This window comes from Citrus sinensis, chromosome 5 (genome assembly GCF_022201045.2).
Source record: "Citrus sinensis cultivar Valencia sweet orange chromosome 5, DVS_A1.0, whole genome shotgun sequence".
In the NCBI taxonomy this organism is placed as follows: domain Eukaryota; kingdom Viridiplantae; phylum Streptophyta; class Magnoliopsida; order Sapindales; family Rutaceae; genus Citrus; species Citrus sinensis.
The window spans coordinates 26,598,465-26,620,775 of NC_068560.1; the positions used below are offsets into that span (position 1 = coordinate 26,598,465).

At 41.4% G+C, this 22,311-nt stretch overlaps 4 protein-coding genes across 5 annotated transcripts; 3 read left to right on the forward strand and 1 right to left on the reverse strand.

The window, feature by feature from the left end:
* The first annotated feature begins 4,466 nt into the window (after nt 1-4,466).
* On the forward strand, nt 4,467-6,287 carry LOC102630250 (histidine-containing phosphotransfer protein 1-like). Its single transcript, XM_006480149.4, has 6 exons — nt 4,467-4,883; nt 4,993-5,123; nt 5,233-5,301; nt 5,664-5,735; nt 5,837-5,909; nt 6,004-6,287. The coding sequence occupies exons 1-6, from the start codon at nt 4,821-4,823 to the stop codon at nt 6,058-6,060; spliced, it is 465 nt and encodes a 154-aa protein (XP_006480212.2). The 5' UTR covers nt 4,467-4,820; the 3' UTR covers nt 6,061-6,287.
* A 2,485-nt stretch (nt 6,288-8,772) lies between these two features.
* Nucleotides 8,773-11,322, forward strand: LOC102629953 (cinnamoyl-CoA reductase 1). 2 transcript variants are annotated; one of them, XM_052440686.1, is made up of 6 exons: nt 8,773-9,315; nt 9,582-9,751; nt 9,905-10,090; nt 10,205-10,402; nt 10,676-10,865; nt 11,014-11,322. In XM_052440686.1, the coding sequence occupies exons 1-4, from the start codon at nt 9,198-9,200 to the stop codon at nt 10,316-10,318; spliced, it is 588 nt and encodes a 195-aa protein (XP_052296646.1). In that variant the 5' UTR covers nt 8,773-9,197; the 3' UTR covers nt 10,319-10,402; nt 10,676-10,865; nt 11,014-11,322. The 2 variants fall into 2 exon arrangements, with proteins under 2 accessions (XP_052296646.1, XP_006480211.2); XM_006480148.4 differs by having other exon boundaries at nt 10,240-10,402.
* LOC127902383 (cinnamoyl-CoA reductase 1-like) lies at nt 10,564-11,299 on the forward strand. Its single transcript, XM_052441290.1, has 3 exons — nt 10,564-10,865; nt 11,014-11,128; nt 11,213-11,299. The coding sequence occupies exons 1-3, from the start codon at nt 10,564-10,566 to the stop codon at nt 11,297-11,299; spliced, it is 504 nt and encodes a 167-aa protein (XP_052297250.1).
* A 7,923-nt stretch (nt 11,323-19,245) lies between the features above and the next one.
* LOC127902384 (uncharacterized) lies at nt 19,246-21,362 on the reverse strand. The gene is made up of 3 exons (XM_052441291.1): nt 20,654-21,362; nt 19,447-20,411; nt 19,246-19,380 (listed from the first exon to the last, which is right to left on the reverse strand). Exons 1-3 carry the CDS (start codon nt 21,360-21,362, stop codon nt 19,246-19,248), a joined length of 1,809 nt encoding a protein of 602 aa, XP_052297251.1.
* Nucleotides 21,363-22,311: the final 949 nt, after the last annotated feature.

Sequence of the window (22,311 nt, forward strand, 5' to 3'; positions counted from 1 at the left end):
AGACATCCTATAACTTTGTATTCTTGTGGCCTTTCATGCATTGCAGCTACAATAATGGCTTGAATTCTTCTGTTGAAAATGGCCCCCACTTTGATGCCCTTGATATCAAATTTTGAGAGGGAGAAACATTTCTGAGTGGTCCCCTAATTCTTATTAGGCTGTATTGGTTTTCACCAAAAACTAGCTATGTGAAGGTGGTGGTGTCATACTGTCATTAGTGAAGCCATCCCTCGTCGGGAATAGTGTTGTTCAGGATTTCACTTCTGCTAGAGGATTTTTCTCAAGGTTTTGGGTAAATCAGTGATAGATTTTGTCGCTTTTGAAATTTTCCAAATAAGCTTCCCCACAAGACTTGACAGCCGAAATTCAAACCTCATTCTTATAAACTTCCAGGTGATTTTATCAGTTAAATCAACTAACATCGGCATAATAAAAAAAACAAGCTAAGTCTTACCGAAGTGCTCGTTGCTCAAGTTCAATGTCGGATGAGTTTATTTGGATTTGTTTACGACGTGTGTGGAGTATTATCGCCTCACTACTATTTTATATTACACTTTTTTAAGTTTTTCGTTAACTGCAATAGAAGATTTTGTGACGGATTATTAAACATAGATAATTGCAATCGTTGGATGTTTTTTTATTTATAGAAAGATTAAGAGTGCTTGTATAAACATTTGTTTGTGAAGCTTTAGCCATCGTGTTGGCGTTTGAGACAAGACGACAAGACAATTTGAGACTGAAAAGACCTATAAATCACGCGGGTGCCGGGGGGGCCCTATCTAATTATTTTACCTTAGAACTTGGGACTCTTGTATGTTTCTGAAAATGACAAGATTTAGAAATTAAAAAAATACAAAATACAAAATGAAAAAGATCCTTAAGATGAAGATAAACTAAATTGAACTAAATAAAGATATGACAATTCACAATTAAAGATATGATTATCTGAAGTTTTCTGCTGAAAGAGACAGCTCCAGTTTTTATAACTAAACCCCAGTTGAGGCACAAAAGCGTATCAATTCTCAATTAACCTCTTTTGGTGCAAGTTTTCCCACTTTCATTGACTACGCATGTTCATGTTGCAGAGTATTGGCGTTAATACAAAATTGCAAATGTAACAACTCGGAATTATATTTCACATTCTTCATCATAATTTCACAAATAACATGTCATCTCATGTCATATTACTGTATCAAATATTAAATATTGTTCCTTATTTTGCTTGAACGAGAAAAAAAAAATGAAATACAGTATAGAATCTATGGGGAGGGGAGGAGAGGGGACCAATCTCCCCGTACCCATCCCTGATATTTTGCGTATGTCTCCGTCCCGTCCCCATCCCCTTCAGAATTACTTGAGAGAATCTTCATCCTCTTCCCGAATAATAACAAGGGATCCCCGAGGGTCTCCGATCCCCGAATAACTAATACATTTTTTTTTTCAATTTTGAGTTAATCATATTAAAATAAAAAATTCAAATAAAAGTAAAGTTCAAAATATATCTTACATTAATATCCATGACAAAAGTCACATACATTAAATTAGTAAGTAACGCAATATGCAATGGATACAAACTTCTTTTACAAACTATCATGAACAAATTAATAGTCTAATACAAAATTGTTACAAATAAAATCGAATTTATATTCAAAATTAATTTTTTCAATGGTAGCGTGGGCACTTTATAAATGTGGATTGTTTCCTTTACAGCACAATAGTTAAGTCGAAGTAAATCAAGAGCAAATATTAGATTAGATTAGATATAAAAATTGTGATTCATAGTGGGCAATTATAATATCTAAAAACAAATAAAAAATAGATTTAAGTTTAAAATATTTACTGAATATTAAAATTAAAACAAAATTTTTGGGCTAATAGAATTTACCCGGTCTTTTTAATGTCCTAAATAAAAATTTAGGACTTTAATTAGTTAATTAGGCCTAAAAGTTTAATAATATAAATATTTTGATATTGTTATTTTTACCAATATTTATAATTTTATAATTCAAATTTTATTATTTATTTACTAGTAATTTTAAAAAATAAAAATTAAATTAAAAATTAAAATAGGGAAATGGGTAGGGGATGGGGATTCCACCTCATCCCCGTCCCCTCCCCGAATAAGAAATTGAGTAAAATATTTTCCCCATCCTTTCTCCGAATAAGAAATTAGATATAAAATTATCCTTATACCCTCTCCGATGGGAAAAATCTCTGAGAATACCCGTTCCGTAAAAATTTTTACCATCCCTAGTATAGATTACAAAAGAACAGCTGTGATCATCAACCAACCCCTGAAATCAAGTTAGTATGACAAAACAAGAAAGATGTTCAGAGAAACAAATTAAAAAGAAAAAAACAAACCTCCAAATCAGAAATCTAGAAAGTAGGAACTAGAAACAATGTATGTTCGTGTTTTGTAATAATCTTTTTCACTTCTCTTTTTCCTCTTTCAACTTTGAAAGCAAATGCAACTAAAAACGAGCAGTGTGCCCCCCCACCAAGAAGCCCCCAAATAGCGACACATGCCGCTGAACAATAAAATCGTATCACCCCAATACTGGGACCAAAATTCTGAAACCAACGTGAAAGGATGAAACATTTCAACGTCAAACAATAAATAAAGATCAAAAAAATTAAATTGAAAAGAAAAAAAAACAACAAAAGAAAGAGAAAGAAAAATAAGCAGTAACCTCATTTATATTCCGCTGCCAAAAGTAAGTAGAGCCAAACCCAGAACAGGAAGATATGCCTAATGGCTTATTGTCCCATGTGGATCTTTTAAAAAAGATGGAGAAAATGAATCAACCAATGAGACATATACATCTGCATGCAAAACAACAAAACAAAAGTCCACTAGCAACGAGCATATACAGTGAGGGCACTAGTGATCCTGATAAGATTCTTGAACAGGTTGAAAATTGATTTGTAGTTAAAAACAATGAAACAAAATATGTGAATGTGACATGCAGGGGGGCAAAAGTAAAATAATTAGAAAGAAGAAGGGAGCAGGTAAGATGAGAAATAATACGCGTGCATCATCAAATTTGAACAACTACAAACCAGTCCAGTGCTGTTGATCTTTTTGTTTATAGATATATATATATCAAGTTCATCATCAATTAGGTTCGATAGTTGAAAGATCTTGAGATCTTCGTATGGATGTAACATGATTTCAAGTCATTTTCATTTCTTCTCGTATTCTAAGTTAGGATTGAAGATGTGGGTCTATCTACATTTTCTCTTGTTAATTAATTAATTGCATCAAACATTAGAATTTTCAGCCACTCGCCCTTTGGCCGAGTGGTCAGGGCTGCTGCCCCTGCCCTCCAACTTGGAGGGCAGCAGTTCGAACCCCCACAAAAGTATTGTGGGGGTATTTCCTTCCTCAATTAAAAATTGAGTGAAGACAGTCTTTTTCTTTACCCATGAGTGAGGAGTGGACATCCCTCGAATATTTGTGAGGGTTCAAATCTAGGCAGAGCTCTATTAGCATTGATGTAAGTTGGTCCCAGTAATAGTCTGATTTGTAAATATCAGTTATACTCTCGTGTAATATGAGTTGTAATATGAGCAATCGTCTCATGTAATAAAATAAAAACACTAGAATTTTCGGTATACGGCAATAAAAAAAAAAATTCGGAGTGAGACTTTAGTAAGTGTTGTTAATGCAAAATATATATATATATATATATATCTCCATTGGACAAGATTATATATGCATTCTTTATCACCTAATAATGTAATAGTGAATTTTAAAAGCACGATAGGGTAATGCTACAGTTCTCTTAAAAGGACTTGAAAGTTTGTTTGTTAACTGGCATAGCTTTGTCAAATTGATAGATCAGTATCAAATGATGGGTCAAAATCATTTTTTTTTTAATGTCATCAATGCGCTGGTTATTACAGCTAAAGCATTTTAATGCTCAGTAGCTGTAGCAAGATTTATATTAGCAAAGAATTGACTCGGTAGAGTGTTGGGGTATAAGACCAAAACTTTGAAAATATTTGGCAACTGGCATGGCATCAAGTTTTGGATCTTATGATGGAAAAATAATATATATGTGTGTACATTTTTATATATTTTTTATAGCTTCAACTCGTACAATGATTGTTAAAAAGAGAATGGCTGCAATACAATCGTGGTCAATAGTAAAATTAAACATTATCCATTGAAATATCTCAAATCTTAGATTACACTTTTTAGATTTTTCATTTGATCCTTGAGTTAATCATATATCATTTATGATACAACTCTTTAAGTTTTCCATTCGACCCCTAACCTATCATTTATTAGTTATGATATACACAAAAATTGAGATTAATATGATAAAAGTTCATGGGTCTAGTCAACTACTCTTGAGTAGTTGATATGAGATGATCTCTTTAGCAATTAATAAATAAATAAATATACATACACACACACACACATATATATATATGGGAACTTAATCGAGAATGTGAGATTTCCATCAAGAATGGTAAGTTTTATACTTAACTAATAGAGGGTGTATTGTATACTACCTACTAGCACTATAAAAAATGTGTTAGAAAGAAGAAAACAGAAGCACAATCCAGAGGTGAGAGGAGGGAAAACAACAAGTAGTGTGACTTCACATTCACATACGGAGTATTAATACATTGAGTCTCTCCGAGGACACGGAGAATCTTCGGCACCTCACGCTATAAAACATCTCGCCCTCTTTGTTTTACTCTCTCTTCTACAAACAGAGCAGATAAGTTACCCTTAGTTCTATAAGATCTGCCCCTAAGTTGATAACTTAATTGAAAAAAGGGCAAAAAAAAAAAAAAAACCTACAATGGATGCTGTGACTCGGTTGCATAGGCAGTTGGTTGACTACTCAAACTCCCTCTTTCAGGAGGTTTTGTATTTGTATATTTTACTACTTATGTGTGTGTGTGTGTTTTTTTTTTTAATCTTTTTTCTTGGTCTTGTTTTTGCTGATGTGTTTGTTTTTATGTTTTGTGTAGGGTATTCTTGACAATCAATTTGGCCACCTTCAGCAACTGCAAGATGAGAGCAACCCAGATTTTGTTGCTGAAGTGGTGAATCTTTACTTTAAAGACTCTGAAAGGCTTCTCAATGAGATCACCGTAGCTTTGTGAGAATTTTAGCTCTCTCTTCTGTTGATTTGTCCACATTTAGTTTGAAAATTCTGAATGTATCGGGACTCATTTTTTTCATTTTTTGGTGGGGGGGATGTCACATAGAGACCAGCAGAATGTAGATTTCACAAAGGTGGGTGGCCATGTTCATCAGTTGAAGGGTAGCAGCTCCAGGTTTATTTTTCTCCACTTTATTGACCTCATTGAATCAAAGATAATTGTGTTCTTTTATCCAATTCTGTATCTCTATATTGTCACTGCTTGATTTATTAAAAGAATTTTGTATCTGCTTACATTGCACAGTTGTTCTAAACCTTTGTTCCCACAGTGCTTAATCATTGAGGAACAACTGTTACATCACTAATGTTTTAATTTAATGTCCCGTTATATTTCTTAATTTTGTGCTTTGAGGTTGATTAGTCTAAGGAACCCCACATCAAAGAAGCATTTTGACCACATATTTGTCGTTATTTTGAAACTTTCTTCTACATTTACTTCCATCCCTTTTTGATGAAAAGTATATGCTTTAATAACAGCATTGGTGCACAGAGAGTTAATAATGTATGCACGGCCTTTCGCAGCTTCTGCGAAGAAAGGAACATTGAAGGGTGGGTTTCTTTAAACCCACATAAAATCCTACCTTTATTTAGTGCTATAATTGTTAGAAGCTCCATTTTTTGACGGCAAATATATAAATAATCTGGTTTAGGTGCCAGCAATATCTGCAACATTTGAAGCAAGAGTATTACCTTGTGAAAAATAAGCTTCAGACTCTGTTCCAGGTATGCCTCAAAAGCCTAGCAAGTTCTTGAAGAACACATGTTGTTAAAACAAAGCTTTGAATCAATTTTTCATTCTTTTCTTGTTTGATTGCAGCTTCAGCAACAACTATTGTCAGCAGGCGGGTCAATTCCTGCATATGAGATGAGGTAGATTTATGATCTGCAGGCAAATTAAAGCAACAAAGCTGTGTGGATTTTTGGCTCTGTGGAGGTGTTTTTGTTACTTTGTTGTACTTCCGTCAGTTTTAGTAGTTAATCATTTAAACTACTAGAGGGTTAAGGTTAAGCCGGCTTTCGAGCTTCAGCTTGTATTGTATCTAATGTATTAGCAGTGACAAATGTGAATAAACAGCCCTCAACAACCCTCTCTTCTCTTCATTAACATTGTCCTTGATCAATTTCTTGTTCACTTTGGCTTGTTAATTTGCTGTTATACTGTCAATCTCTAAAAAATTGTTTTCACAACAAATGTTCTTATCAACATTAACTGCTATAATGTGCATCAGAATTTTCTCATGAACGATTCCATTAGCCATGTCTCCATCTGGGTCTATTGTGTTTACATGCTATCTGTATACCGTGCAAGAGTCTCCTTCAAGAAATAAGCATATGCATAATGCTTTGGAAAAATAAATTTGAAGCCATCGACCATTAGCCTTGATGTATCTGCTAACTTTTCTGCATATTTTAAGGCGACAGCAAGTGGTTAGCAATGCATATTTGTGTTAAAAATGTGACAAGAAACCCCACGTTGTTGTGTTGATTTGTTTATAAGAGTTGGCAATTTCCAGAGTAACCAATCCGCAATCTTTATCACATTCATTGTACACAGGTATAAAAAATATGGTCAACTGTTATCACATGGGGTTGGATGTCCCCTGGTCTGCAGGTACTGTTCAAGCGAAGGCTAACATAATATGCTTCAATGGCAGCATTGTTGATATTTTAGTTCTCATTTGTTTATAGCTTACAAGAAATGATCACTATGACCAACTACTAATCTGGCTCTGTTTATGTTTCTTTGTTTATTTCCCCTTTAATTTGTTAGATGAACGCTTTTGTATGTCAATGGATGACTGCTTCCACTTGTATCTTGTAAGTTGAACCTTTCAAATCAAATCAAATCAAACTCAAGCGTCTTCTTTTTCATCCTTATTGGATGTCATTCAGCTCCAAGGGGGAAAAAAAGGGAAAAAAGTAAGTCCGTGGCCAAAGCTAAAGTTGGAGAAAGATAGCTTAAAGTTATGAAGCAATCTCAAAAGATGGAATCCTTTGTGATGGGACTAAAAATGAATTGTATAGGAAGAACCGAATAATAACTTAATGAGAAAAAAAATAAAAATTGGATTTGGAAGACCAAGACTTGTTCTGTACCTCTGAGTTTCCAGCTGGGCAGAATCCACTATGAGTTGTACCTTCATATTTTGATACAATCAGAACAGATTACATCCAAATTCGTGGATATAAAATTGTTGCATGTTCATGTACTGCCTTGGTGTCATGGTAATATTTTAATCATATAGACATTGTACAAGTACATACACAATTATGAGTATATTCATGTACTTAAAATAACTAGGAGCATGCAAAACATTTTTCAACTGTAATCAAATATTCATTTCTTTGCCTGATGTATGTTATCTGTTCTGTTTGGTGGCGTATTCCATGTCTTTTTCTTGGTCATAATATCTTCCAGTTACAGCATACTGCCTTTGATCTACTTGACACTTCTACAAAATGATCACAATGCGCTGCCACATTAAGACTTTCCAAGGCTTTTACTAATTTTACTTGCTATTGATTGACAATAACCTGTCCAACTTTTGATTTGTCTCCATCCGAAATGATCTTGAGAGACTTGCTCTTATACATTTGATTCAAATGCGGATTGCTATGGAAAATCACTGCACCAAGGACCTGTCCCGGAAATGTGTCCTGTAAAGTGACATAATGAGCTCGTGTTCATTCTAAGATATGGCTAAGAAAAAGCTGATTGATGTAGTTATGTATTTTCAATATCAGAATTTTTTTTGTGTCCCTCATGATGATAACTGTGATGATACAAGCAATACGATTGAACATCAGCTAGCTGCTTAATTCAACAGATTGTACATTAGACTATATTGAACGCTGCATATGGGTGATATAAATCACCAATGCTGCTACATTACTCTTGACAGTAAAGAGTTGTCGCTGCTGGAGCAGTCAGATCTAATATCACCTCCCATGACATAGATATGCTCAACATTTTTTTCCAAATGAGGATTGTTCATAAGAAAAACAGCAAACTTTGTGTGGGATCACATTATAAACACAGTGATAGGACCTGCAGATATCATATTTAGCACCACTTGTTGTGCAGTAGGTTGCCGAAGAGGAGTATACTTTCAGCCACCCTGCACCACATCAAGACACGTACGCTCGATTTTATTACTAATACGTTTAAGATCTAAAAATAGATTCACCAGAGAAGTGCCTTGTGTCATAAGAAAACATGAAAGCCTGGGCAAGAAAGGCTTTTCTGAGGCCATAGTTTGTGTTAACATATATATAGACGCCCTCTTTGGCCCACTGGAATTGCTTTTCTATATCGAGCCGTTGACATACCCGCTCATGAAAATTAGCGAACAGCATATGCGTAAGTTGACGTTCAATGTTTACAAGTTTGACGTTTCATGTCAATGCAAGTATCAGTGAGTGCATTTCAGATCGACATCAAAGAGATGTACCTGATCAGTAATACGCTGGTTTGTTATCCCCCAAGTTCTGGAAGAACGATTCCATTTGGGGGAAAAAAAATTACGTCTGTGACTTCAATTAAGTTAGAAAAGAAATTAGGCTCTGAGATGGAGCTAGTAAATTAAAAGAAGTGAATTTATAAACATACGTGACTTCAAATCAATTGGGTATTACGTATGGTTGTTTGTTTATATAATTGATTCTGTACTGGCAGCTGCAATCTGACATAAATCAAAGAGTATATTTCCAACTTTGATTGTATAAGATACAGTTGCTAAATATAAACTGCCCAAAAGAGAGGAGGGACCATTATGAATATTTAATCGATAAAATTTAATATCTTCTCTTCTGGCTTCCAATATCATTGCTTCATGGAACGATTTTGTACTTTAGTTTGAAGTAGTCAACGAGAAGAGACATTTTCAGTTTAACTAGAAAATTAACCTGTTAAAAAATTATATAAGACAGAGAAGAGCTTCAGCTAGACGGAGCCAGGAAGAAACAATCTTTAATCTAGATTCTAGAGCTGGGTGTCTTTAGGTTTTGGAAATGGCGTTAGAGAAAGAAAGAGTTTGTGTAACAGGTGCTGGCGGGTTTCTTGCCTCGTGGGTCGTCAAGCTTCTGCTCTCGAGAGACTATTTTGTTCATGGAACCGCCAGAGAACCCAGTTAGTGTCCTCTTTCTATTGTGCTCTTCTTTTTGTTTTTGGGCTATTACAATGATCTGAATTTGCATGTGGCTTAAATTCGAGGTTTCGTCTGCTTTGGTTTTCATTATCTGTATCTGATTTTTTTTTTCTTAATGGTTGGTATGCGTGTATGGTGTTTTTAGTTAGTTCCCATCTGATGATTTCCCGAGGAATTATGCTTTTGTTAGCACAAAATTTTCAATGGTGTTCTTTATAGTGAATTTCTTGAAAAAATAATTTTGCAGGTGATGAGAAAAATGCTCGTTTGTATGAACTTGAGAAAGCATCTCTGAATCTGAAACTCTTCAAGGCTGACCTGCTGGATTATGATTCTGTTAAATCTGCCATTGTAGGATGCAATGGTGTCTTCCACATTGCTTGTCCTGCTCCATCCACCACTGTACCAAATCCTCAGGCAAGAAAGCATCCCTACATTTTGTTTCGTTTACATTTCAATAACGGGTGTATATCACTGAATTTGATGGCCTCTCCGCAGTCTTCGTGATATGTTTTGCTTATAGAAGATGTTATATTTTAATTTCACATATGTTGTGACACAATGCTGCAGATGGAACTGCTTGAGCCGGCTGTAAAGGGCACGCTCAATGTGCTTAAAGCATGTCTTGAGGCAAAAGTTAAGCGAGTTATTGTAGTCTCTTCTGGAGTTGCAGTAGGCCTGAACCCCAGGTGGCCCAAGGGCCAAATAATGGATGAAACTTGTTGGTCTGACAAAGAATACTGCAGAACAACGAATGTAACCAATTCCAGAATTCAGCTCTATATCAAATTTATAGTCTCACCTGTTGTTCTATTACTAAACCTCAAACTAATTTTTAAAACTAACTAGTGTGGCAAATGTTATTTTTAGTATGCACTGAAAGCAGATTTCTATAATTTCACCAGAACTGGTACTGTCTTTCAAAAACCGAAGCAGAAAGTGAGGCTCTGGAGTTTGGCTAAAAAACTGGGCTTGATGTTGTAACCATATGCCCTAACCTTGTTTTGGGGCCTCTTCTGCAGTCCAAAGTGAACACAAGTAGCTTAGTTCTCATTAAGCTATTGAAAGGTACGTAACCAATGCAATGTTTTTCTTATTTCATATTTGTGGAGTTGCAAGCTGTATTTGGACAGTCAGAAGGTTCTTAATCTTTTGAATGTGACTTGTGCATCATTAGTAGTTTTGGATAGATAACAAACTTAGTTGAGTTGTTTGTGTTAGTGTATGTGATGACAGAAAATTCCTCCGCTCCTTGTCTAGTTACTGTTGGAACTGGGGTCCTCCAATTCTTAAATGCATTTCTGAGTTCTAACAAGCAGTTTCTATCATCTATCTATACAGAGGGTTATGAATCATTGGAAAACAAACTCCGGATGATAGTTGATGTGCGTGATGTAGCTGAAGCATTGCTTTTGGCATATGAAAAGGCTGAAGCAGAAGGGAGATACATATGCACTGCACACATGATTAGAGCACGCGATTTGGTTGATAAACTGAAGAGTTTATATCCCAACTATAACTATCCTAAAAGGTAAGCTTCAGGTCACTAAAAGTAAATGTCCAATGAACCAATAGGATGATCATAATTAATAATCATAGTACTAACAATGTCAGCCTTTCATAATTGTCATTGTATCTGGTGATCTGTTCATAAAAGTACTTTTTTTTTTAATTGGCAGCTTCACTGAGAAAGAGGACGAAGTAATGCTGACTTCCGAGAAGTTGCAGAAACTGGGCTGGAGTTACCGGTCATTGGAGGAAACTCTTGTGGATTCTGTTGAGAGCTACAAAAAGGTTGGAATCTTAAACTGAAAAATGTATATCTCATTGATGATGGGTTGTAAAAGGACCTGGATATATGCTTCTGGTCTGGCGTAGGACACTTCTAGTTCGAGTCCTAGAATTGGGCTTAATGTGTCTGTTGAAAGCAAACCATCTGACAAGTTTTCAGCGAATTCTGGATAATAAAATTTCCTCTTTCAGTTTCAGATATTTATGTCACTTTATCTTGACAAAAGCAGTAGTAATGGAAAAGATACTTTTGTTCAATTTTTTGTATCACTATTTATCAGCTGGAATAATGACTTTGTATCTAGCCGTCAAGTAAACGAAACGTAGTTAGCGGTTGAGCTTTTTAGAGAGCCGATAAACGAGAGGTGAAGGTAGGTAAGGGAAACTCAAAATCGTTTAAATGGAGCAAGCTAATGGTTAACGTAGACCACAAAGGAAGCAACTGTTGGTTAGTAAATATTTATTAAACAGAATACACTGTTGAGTACATAAAAGCACCAGGTCGGCCATGATACTATTTCCGCCCCAGCATGGATCGCTTCAGCCAAGTGATGCGAGCAGAACACGGGAGCAAACATGAGCCGACCAGAGATGAGTACAACCAGGAAAACATACCGGCCATAGGTATATACCGAGCCGATACTCATCCCCAAGAAAGCGGGAACACGATCCCATAGAATCGCGGTAGTTGCGCTTTTCCCAGAACCGTTGAAGGGCACGCGAGACCCATGTTTGCCCACAATGTAACAGTTAGAGCCCCATGATGGGCTGCCACCACCCGAAAAAGGAGGGATACAGGATAAACGGAAAACAAGAGACAGAGGGCGGCTATAAAAGAGAAAGAAATCGATGAAGAAAGAGATAGAAAAACGGAGAGAGGGAAAACGCTGCCAAATTGCAACCAGGCCATTTCCTTACAAATTTCTAACAAACTTCTTGAATCCAAATTACATTATTTTCCTGTAAATACCTTGTGCTAACTTAGGCATCGGAGGGTTTACGCCGGCAAAACCACCGGCGTCTCTGACCCATTTTTGTGAACGCAGGTCTAGTGAGAGAAAGGAGGGTGATTCCAGCCTTAGTGGTTCGAGCAAACAGTCGATAACATAAACGTTGGTGAAAGAATCTGATCGATCCAAGGGCGAGCAGATTTCAGCATCAACATTTTGGCGCCGTCTGTGGGGAGCTGGATAAAAAGCTACCACCGAATCAGTAATTACCGGAGAAACAACGAACGATTAGATATGGATGTGCCGAGAAAGGATGCTTTGAGGGAGGATAACGAAACTGTGGAGACAATCACTCTCCGGAAAATTGCAAATGAAACTCGGGAGAGGATGATGCAAGATCGATTGGAGCGGATGGAGAAACAAATAGAGACTCTCGCGACCATACTGTATGAGCTGAGGGATGAGCGGAGAAAGGATTGTGAAACCCCCGTGGGGAGAGATGATGTTGGAGCAGAACCCAACTTCCGGAGGCATAGAGTTGAGGAAATCCCTCCGCCGGTAGACCAACTTAATGGGGTGCATCCCCACAGAAGCACTATTCGGGCTTCAGGAGAACGAGTAGATGAAGGGATGGACAAACCTCGCCCCGGACGGGTACCGGAGATTGATGGCCGAGGGGCCAGTATTGATGAAGGAGAGCTCAGACAGCGGTTGCAAAACGCCGAGCAGGAACGAGCTAAGATAGCTGCGCGTGATCCTGACCGTGCCGTAGAATTGGAGGAAGAAGTGCGCAGATTAGCGCAAGTGATAGAGGAGATACAGGGCAAGAGAAAGCCCCCGAGCTGGAGGATAATGCTAGATGAAGAATCTCCACTATCAACTGTGATCATGGGTACCATAATCCCAAGAGATTTCCGCTTCCCCGACCTCAAATATTCCGGGCGAAGTGATCCACTGGTGCATATTGAACGTTTCAACGACGTGACGGGTGTTCAAGGGTTAACACCAGCCCAGAGATGTAGGGTGTTACCATTGACACTGGAAGGACGAGCCCGAGAATGGTACCGCAAGCTGTCACGAGGAAGTATCAGAGGGTACGAGCAGATGTGCCAAGAGTTGGCCGAACAGTTTCGAGGAGCAGTGGCCCCAGAGGATGATATGATGGAGCTAATGGGAATGAAGCAGGAGGAACAAGAATCCCTTCGGGATTTTGTAAAACGATACCACTGAGCCGTGCTTGATTTAGGGGCCTTCAATCACCCGCAGGCGTTGAGGGGATTAAAGGAGGGAGTGAGGATAGGCCGGCTATGGTATAACCTGAGAAGTCCCTTGGTATAGAATTACTCAACGGGGTATGAGCAGGCAAAGAGAGACATTGAAATCGAAGAGGAAAAGTCGGCGAGGATAAAAAGTGAACAGCTGGAGGAGCTGAGAAGAAAGGAAAGGAGAACCCCGAGTGGGAGCGGATCGGGAAAGCGAGCTGGGGAATCCTCAACTATGGGCGGAATATCAGCTCGGTCCCGCCCTTACCCTGTAGCTCTGAGACCACAACAGTTCCAACACAGCCGAGCCCAACCTCCGCGCACTTCATTCCCGGAGCGGCAACGAGAATTTAAGCAGATGGCTGCCCGCCCTTATCACAACGCTCCCAGAGCGTTACATGTAAGTGGTTCCAGGGCAGGAAGACCAGACCAGCTAGCGACTATACCAGCCCGAGATGACATTCATGATAGCCGAGCAGTTCAACTGATAGACCAGAGCTTGGCATATAGACAGTACACTCCATTGAAGATCTCCATGGAGGAATTGTATGAGAGGAATAAGGACGAAGCCTGCTGTACCCTCCAGCCCCTATAATAAAACCGGTTCACCGACGGGATAAGAACAGATTTTGTAAGTTCCACGACACTCATGGTCACACAATCGACCAATGTCGTGACCTGAAGATTCAGGTGGAGGACTTAGTACGGAACCGATACTTGGATGAGTATGTAGAGGGGGTGTCCCCGATCATCGAATCACAGTATACACGGGATGAAGAAGTTCAGAGGGGTCTGGGAGGTGAACAGCCGACCATCCATGTGATAGCTGGGGGGCCAACATTGGCTGAGGATTCGAACAGAGCACGGAAGAACTATGGGAGATAAGCCATGACTGGCAAAGAGGTGTTTCTAAATTTGCCAGCGGCCAAGAAGGCGAAGGTACGGCAAGTTCCCATTATGTGGACGGAGGATGACGAGGAGGGTATTTTGTATCCTCATGAGGATGCACTGGTGATTAAAGCATTGGTGGCTAGCACAGAATTGCGGTGAATACTGGTGGACACGGGCAGTTCAGTTGACATTCTATTTAAGTCAGCCCTAGATGATATGAGGATTTCAGATTTAAAGCTGGAGCGGACGAATACATCCTTAAAAGGATTTGGAGGGGGACGATTAACTCCCTTGGGGATCATTGAACTCCCGATTACTGTGGGGACAAAGCCGTTTGAAAGAACGGTGATGCTGGACTTCGTCGTGGTAGAGGAAAGAAGCTCTTATCAGTTGATATTGGGGAGACCGTTCATGAGGATAAGCCAATGTGTTGTATCAACGCATTATTTGGCGCTAAAGTACAGAGTAAATGGAGTGGTAGGCGTTGTAAAAGGCGACCAGAGGATGGCAAGGAGCTGTTATGCTACAGCAGCCAAGGAGACATTACAGGTTACTTATTTGGATAATCGAGGAGATTCTAAAAAGGGTCACCAAGAACCTGTTGAAAAGCTAGAAGAGATTATTATAAGCAGAAGCGACCCGAGTAGAGTAGTTAAGATCGGATCAGGACTGGTCGGGACAGTAAAAGACGAGCTGGTAAAGTGCCTACAGTCCCATGTAGATATATTCGACTGGTCTCACGGGGACATGCCAGGAATTGATCGCAGGGTAGCTTGCCACAAGTTGGCAATCAAGAAGGGGGCAAGGCCGGTGAGACAGAAGAGGAGATGCTTTAACCAAGAAATGTACGAGGCCATAAACACCGAGGTGGAGAAGCTGTTGAAAGCACGATTTATAAGGGAGGCCAAGTACCCGGATTGGATTTCCAATGTAGTACTGGTGAAGAAGGCCAACGAGAAGTGGAGAATATGTGTGGACTTCACAGATCTTAATAAGGCGTGCCCAAAAGACAGTTTTCCTCTGCCAAAGATAGACCAATTGGTGGATTCGACAGCGGGTCACAGTCTGCTCAGCTTCATGGATGCCTTTTCGGGATACAACCAGATACCCATGGACGAGCAGGATGAGGAAAACACCACCTTTATAACTAATATGGGTTTGTTTTGTTATAGGGTGATGCCCTTTGGCCTGAAAAATGCAGGAGCTACCTATCAAAGGTTAGTGAATAAGGTCTTCAAACCATTGATCAGGCATACTATGGAGGTATATGTAGACGATATGATCACAAAGTCCAAAGAACCGAGGGATCACGTGAAACACTTGGAAGAAACCTTTGAATTGTTGAGGAAGTATGAAATGAGGCTAAACCCGGAGAAGTGTGCATTTGGGGTTAGCTCGGGCAAATTTTTAGAATTCCTGGTAAGCCACCGAGGGATCGAGGCCAACCCAGAAAAAATACGGGCGGTGACAGAAATGAGATCCCCACGAACAGTTAAAGAGGTGCAGAGCCTTACAGGGAAGTTGGCAGCATTAAACCGATTCATCTCGCGGGCCACAGATAAATGCCACCCTTTCTTTCAAATCATAAAGAAAGGGAAAAAGATGGAGTGTACATCAGAATGCGAGGAAGCGTTTGGGCAGCTGAAGGAATACCTGATCCGGGCCCTATTACTATCGACTCCAAGAGAGGGTGACCAGTTGCTACTGTACTTAGCAATCTCTAAATGGGCTACTAGCTCGGTATTAGTCAGGGAAGAAGAAGGAAAGCAACACCCAGTATACTACACGAGCAAGGCCCTGGTAGATGCGGAAACCAGATACCCATTGATGGAGAAGTGGGCGCTGGCTCTAATAACGGCAGCACGAAAACTCCGACCATATTTTCAGGCCCATCAGGTTATTGTGATGACCGACCAGCCCCTTCGGCAAACACTTCAAAAACCAGATGCATCGGGTCGATTAGTAAAATGGTCCGTAGAGCTAAGTGAATTTGACCTCTCCTATATGCCCCAAGGAGCAATCAAAGCCCAAGCTCTGGCAGAATTTATGGTTGACCGAGCTAATACAGGGGAAGAAATTCAGGAGGAGCAACCAACAGAGCAGGAGAAGCCAGAGGGGGTGTGGTTGGTAATGGTTGACGGATCATGTAGTGAGCAAGGATCCGGAGCAAAAGTTGTAATACGGAGCCCAGATGGAACCGAAATAACATATGCAGTGAAGTTTGAATTTCAGCTCACAAACAACCAAGCTGAATATGAGGCCTTTATCACCGGGCTCGGACTTGCACACTCTCTAAGAGCAGAGAGGATAGAAATTCGAGCAGATTCCCAACTGGTGTGTAATCGGCTCAATGATCAGTTCCAAGCAAGGGGAGAGAAGATGGGTCTTTATTTGAAGAAGGCGAAGCAGATGGTTGGGCTTTTCCAAGCGATGGAGGTAAAGCAGATATCCCGAAATGAGAATTACCGAGCAGATATGTTGGCTAGGATGGCTGCCATTGCAGATCCAAAATTACCTAAGTCGGTTCCACTAGAGGTGAGGACCTCGCCAAGTATAGAGGAAGAAGCAGAGGTGATGAGAATAAGTACTGGAGAATCCTGGATGGACCCGATTCGCGCATATGTCCGCAATGGAGTTTTACCAGAGGACAAAAGGCAAGCAAGAAAATTAAAATGCCGAGCAGCGAGGTATACGCTACTGGATGGAGTGCTGTACCGCCGAGGGTTCACCTTGCCCCTTTTGAGATGTTTGGATGATGAGGAGGTGGATTATGTGCTGAGGGAGATTCATGAGGGAATTTGCGGCAATCACTCGGGAGCAAGAACTTTAGCCTTCAAGGCACTCCGGCAAGGATACTTCTAGCCAACCATGCACCAGGATGCGAAAAGGATGGCAAAGAATTATAAAACATGCCAAAGCTTCTCCGAGGTTCCTGCACAACCCCCGGAAAAGCTGACGGCTATGACATCCCCATGGCCTTTCGTTCAATGGGGAATCGACTTGATTGGTCCGTTGCCTAAGGGACAAGGAGCGGCGACACGTGCAATTGTGGCAATAGACTACTTCACCAAGTGGGTGGAAGTGGGAGTTCTCAGCCAAATCACAGAGAGAAAGACAACAGATTTTATTTGAAAAAATATCATCTGCAGATATGGGATCCTCTACGCCATCATCACAGACAATGGGAGGCAATTTGACAACAGCAACTTCAGAGAATTTTGCCGAAACTTGGGGGTGGACCTGAAGTTCTGCACCCCCGCACACCCCCAGGCAAACGGACAAGTGGAAGCAGCCAACAAGGTGATAAAGAAGCTCCTGAAGACTAGATTGGGAGAAAAGAAGGGAGCTTGGGTTGATGAGCTACCAGGAGTATTGTGGGCCTACAGGACAACTCACAAAACCGCCACAGGGGAAACCCTGTTCGCTTTAGCTTTTGATCATGAGGCAGTAGTCCCAGCAGAAGTGGGAGTGAGGACACATCGGACGGAATATTTTACTGAGGAGCAAAATGACGAGCAAATCTGCTTAAGTCTGGACCTGCTGGAGGAAAAAAGGGAAGGGGCATCGCAGAAAGTGGCCCAGTGTCAACAAAGGGTCATGCGTTATTACAACAAGAACGTACGCATGAGACAGTTCCGAGCAGGAGATTTGGTACTTAGGAAGGTGAACCAGAACACCGGGGATCCTAACCATGGCGCTCTTGGCCCAAAGTGGGAAGGCCCATACCGAGTGATACGAGCCACTGGACCAGGAGCATATAAATTAGCGTACCAAGACGGACGAGACGTGAAGAGGTCATGGAACGCCGAACACCTGAAGAAGTATTTCCAGTAAGCAAAATGCTTTATTAAATCCTCACTCTGGAAAGTTATTTCTGTTACAATGCCTGATGGCCTGTTGCACATGCATATATTCTGTATTTTTGTAATACATTCAAATTTCAATAAAGATGAATTCAGCATGAAATCCCCTGCTAGCGAGCCCAATAAGAAATTTTTTACTAAGGCAACAAAGTGCCTGTTTCTGCTCGGTCAACGAAAGACCAACAGCTAAAGCTTCGAAATACTACTAAGGCAACAAAGTGCATGTTTCTGCTCGGTCAACGAAAGACCAGCAGCTAAAACTTCGAAATACTACTAAGGCAACAAAGTGCCTGTTTCTGCTCGGTCAACGAAAGACCAGCAGCTAAAGCTTCGAAATACTACTATGGCAACAAAGTGCCTGCTTCTGCTCGATCAACGAAAGACCAGTAGTTAAAGCTTCGAAAAATCTACTAAGGCAACAAAGTGCCTTCTCGGTCAACGAAAGACCAGCAGCTAAAGCTTCGAAATACTACTAAGGCAACAAAGTGTCTGTTTCTGCTCGATCAACGAAAGACCAGCAGCTAAAGCTTCGAAAAATCTACTAAGGCAACAAAGTACCTGTTTCTGCTCGGTCAACGAAAGACCAGCAGATAAAGCTTCGAAATACTACTAAGGGAACAAAGTGCCTGTTTCTGCTCGGTCAACGAAAGACCAGCAGCTAAAGCTTCGAAAATTGTACTAAGGCAAGTAAGTGACTGCTTCTGCTCAGTCAACGAAAGATCAGTAGCTAAATTCTGAAAAATTTTACTAAGGCAAGTAAGTGCCTGCTTCTGCTCGGTCAACGAAAGACCAGCAGCTAATTTCTCAAAATTTTACTAAGGCAAGTAAGTGCCTGCTTCGGCTCGGTCAAGGAAAGGCCAACAGCAAACTCTACGAAAGTTTCTCCAAGGGAAGCAAATGCCTGCTCCTACTCGGTCATCAATAAACTAGTAGATAATTTTACAAAAATGGTGATCAGGCAAATAAATGCATATTCCTGCTCGGTCCACCAAAGAACCAGCAGGCAAAATTAGATAAATTGTCAAGTTAATTTGTAAAAAATAATCCATGAGCAAACACCAGACAAGAGAGCCAATGGAAAGCAGCTAGAAATTTTATAAATGATTAATTGTTTACAAGACTAATGGAACTTTAAAGTCTATACAAAAATAGACCTAAGGATTAGGAAGGTCGACAGCTTCAGCAGGTGAAGGATCAGCTATCTCAGGAGGTGGAAGATCAGCAATACTAGGAGGAGGCGGCACGAACCCTTGTCCCACTTCAAAAGCACGTCCCCCAACTCCCCCCTCCTACACCCCATCCAAAGGAGCCTCCGCCTGATCCTGCTCACCCTGCTCCTTATCTCCCTAGCCGACCTCAGCCATATACCTCTCCACTCCAGCCTCCAGTTTGCTCATGTCCAGTTCGGGATATTCTTCCTTGAGCACGGACATAATGCACTTATAGCTGAAAGCAACTCCAGAGTCATACTCGGCATCCAGCCGATCATCCACGTCAGCAGATTTGCCCTTCGCTTCGGCCAGCTGTTCCTCCAGGGATTTGATTTCCCCCTCAAGGGCGGTCCTCAGAGTATCCCTTTCACTTTGGGCAGCCTGAAGATCAGACTTCAAGTCACCCAACTCGCCCTCAAGCTTGGAGGTAGTGGACTCAGCAATTGCAACTTTCTCCTCCAGCTCCGTAACCTGCTTGTTCAGCTCGGCCAGCTTCTCCTTCGACCGATCAGCAGACTCGACCTGCTTCTTCAAGTCCTGAATTTCAGCTTGGAGTTTCCTTTCATGGCGCGTGACCCTGTTCTTGTAGCAGGAAACTATGGTAGCCAGCTTGAAGGAGACCCTCTGGACAGAACCAGCCAATTCATTGAGATTCATACTCTCAATGTCTAGGACCATTTTCGGTCCCACTGACTTCCAATAATCCCTCTGATACGGGGTCAAGTAATCACCCTGGTCACGAGCCGGAAGAGGGGAAGATCGATCCCCGGAGCGAGTGCTGACCTCAGAACTTTTTTCAACAACTTTTTCCCCACCACTCTTACGAGGTGGGGGAGGGGGCAGAGCAGGAACAGGAGCCTTGGAAGGGCCGACGCTGGACTTCTTTGGAGGAGGAGGAGGAGGATTGCTGGAGCTGCTCGAAGTCCGACCACGCTTTCTGGTCATAGCGCTGAGAATCTTGCTATCCATCCCTACAGCTATGTCGACTAAGCCCGAGCCGACCAGATTTGTTGACGACAAGAGGTCTTGGCAGGTAGACGCGTTCAATAGAGCCGTTTCCATCTGAAGCAAAGGTCGATCCTCAAGCCCCCCGATCAAACCCCACGACTCTGAAATAGCAAAGAAGGTTAAAGAACCCAATAAGTGGCAGTTTGATTAAGAATGTAGGCAAAAAATGAACGACCTGGGGTGACAAAATTCGTGGGAAGGTAAATATCACCACCCAACGAATGAGCTGCCAGACACCAATTTCCCCCAGCAAAGAAGAATTTGTTCTTCTAATTTTTGCATGAGGAGGGGAAGCCGGTGATTGGTTTTCTCTTCGCAGAGCTCGACATGAAATAATACCAGCCTGCTTCCTTCGAGCTACTCCTCAGCTGGTATAGGTGCTTCACTTCAACAAGAGAATGCTCCTCTGATCCACACCTCTCCCACAACACATACATAGCCGAGAGAACCCTCCACCCGTTGGGATGTAGCTGACCTGGGGCCAGGTGCATACCACCCAGTATCTTAGCAAAATAGCGTTGAAGGGGCAGCCGAGCTCCTAATTTGAAGCTCTCCAAATGCATCGTCACATACCCCCGCGGAGGCCGACTGGGAATGTCACCTTTCCCAGGAACTACCAGGAGAACATCCGCAGGAATGTTGTAAAGGTTCCTCAGCTTGAACAGATCAGTTTGGGTGGTCGCACAAGCTGTGAAGTCAATAGGGTAAGAATCCGCCTCCACCCTATGACCAAGGTGCCTTCTCTGAGGGGGTCTGCTCGATCCGGAACTACTCCCCTCACCATCACAAACTCCTTCAGGGACCCCAACCCCACCATAGCTGTGGTTCTCACCAGACCCCGACGCAGGTCCACCTCTATTCCCTACAAGCTCTAGTTCGGGGGAGGGAGAGACAACCAGGGGGCGTGGGTATTCAAGGGTATCCCTGCCATGGGAAGGACCTATACAACTGGAGGGACCTAAGAAATCGGTAGGTATTAGCACGTTGAGGCCTGAATCCCCTGATTCTTCATCACCCTCATCAACAATTAACTTTCTTTTCCGGTTTGACATATCGAAATCCCAAAAGAAAAACAAAGAAAACTCGAATATACGGATACAACAGGGGGGCAACACAAAACCCAATCAACAACAACAAAAGCAGGAGTTAAAGGCTGTACCTGGAATACACTGGCACTAATAATGTTGCTGTGATGAAGGTAATATCCCGCAAACGGAAGTCCCAGACGCAGAGAGTGTGAACGAAGTTCGTAGGAATTGACTCGCGACAGAAGAACGAATAGAACGAAACAACGAGGATTTAAGTCTAGGGATTTGAAGCGAAAAGGGAAATGAAAGCATTTAAGTGAGGGAGATGCCAGCTCACTCACCAAATATCGAGGACAGATAGCCCGTCGTTTCAAATTTCAAATGCGAAGAGTCTGAAAAGGCCACGTCACTAACCATTACAAGAGGCCAACTTAGATGAAAGCCCAGATAGGCAATGGATACACTCATTCAGGCCCATGTTCAGGTCGGGAACCCCCAGAAGAAGAATGATGCCTCAGGTCAGTTCCAATAAACAGAAGATCAGATGAGAAGCTCCCCGGGTTGGTAAGATTTGACCATCAGTTTCTACTCTTAACTCATTTCACTCACCAGACCAGAAACTGGGGGACTGGTGTTGAGTACATAAAAGCACCAGGTCGGTCATGATACTATTTCCGCCCCAGCACGGATCGCTTCAGCCAAGCGATGCGAGCAGAACACGGGAGCAAACATGAGCCGACCAGAGATGAGTACAACTAGGAAAACATACCGGTCATAGGTATATACCGAGCCGATACTCATCCCCAAGAAAGCGGGAACACGATCCCACAGAATCGCGGTAGTTGCGCTTTTCCCAGAACCGTTGAAGGGCACGCGAGACCCACGTTTGCCCACAATGTAACAGTTAGAGCCCCATGAGGGGCTGCCACCACCCGAAAAAGGAGGGATACAGGATAAACGGAAAACGGGAGAC

Bases quoted from the DNA above. Each gene is read 5' to 3' on its own strand.
- LOC102630250 (XM_006480149.4), top strand. From the start codon at position 4,821: ATGGATGCTGTGACTCGGTTGCATAGGCAGTTGGTTGACTACTCAAAC. The intron at 4,884-4,992 runs GTTTTGTATTTG...TGTTTTGTGTAG, and splicing joins CAAACTCCCTCTTTCAGGAG to GGTATTCTTGACAATCAATT. The intron at 5,910-6,003 runs GTATGCCTCAAA...GTTTGATTGCAG, and splicing joins AGCTTCAGACTCTGTTCCAG to CTTCAGCAACAACTATTGTC.
- LOC127902383 (XM_052441290.1), top strand. From the start codon at position 10,564: ATGACAGAAAATTCCTCCGCTCCTTGTCTAGTTACTGTTGGAACTGGG. The intron at 10,866-11,013 runs GTAAGCTTCAGG...TTTAATTGGCAG, and splicing joins AACTATAACTATCCTAAAAG to CTTCACTGAGAAAGAGGACG. The intron at 11,129-11,212 runs GTTGGAATCTTA...GGTCTGGCGTAG, and splicing joins CTGTTGAGAGCTACAAAAAG to GACACTTCTAGTTCGAGTCC.
- LOC127902384 (XM_052441291.1), bottom strand. From the start codon at position 21,362: ATGTCAAACCGGAAAAGAAAGTTAATTGTTGATGAGGGTGATGAAGAA. The intron at 20,412-20,653 runs GCTGGTATTATT...TTGCTATTTCAG, and splicing joins GAGTAGCTCGAAGGAAGCAG to AGTCGTGGGGTTTGATCGGG. The intron at 19,381-19,446 runs GTCGGCTAGGGA...GATGGGGTGTAG, and splicing joins TGGAGAGGTATATGGCTGAG to GAGGGGGGAGTTGGGGGACG.
- LOC102629953 (XM_052440686.1), top strand. From the start codon at position 9,198: ATGGCGTTAGAGAAAGAAAGAGTTTGTGTAACAGGTGCTGGCGGGTTT. The intron at 9,752-9,904 runs GCAAGAAAGCAT...ACAATGCTGCAG, and splicing joins CCACTGTACCAAATCCTCAG to ATGGAACTGCTTGAGCCGGC. The intron at 10,091-10,204 runs GTAACCAATTCC...TGTTATTTTTAG, and splicing joins AATACTGCAGAACAACGAAT to TATGCACTGAAAGCAGATTT.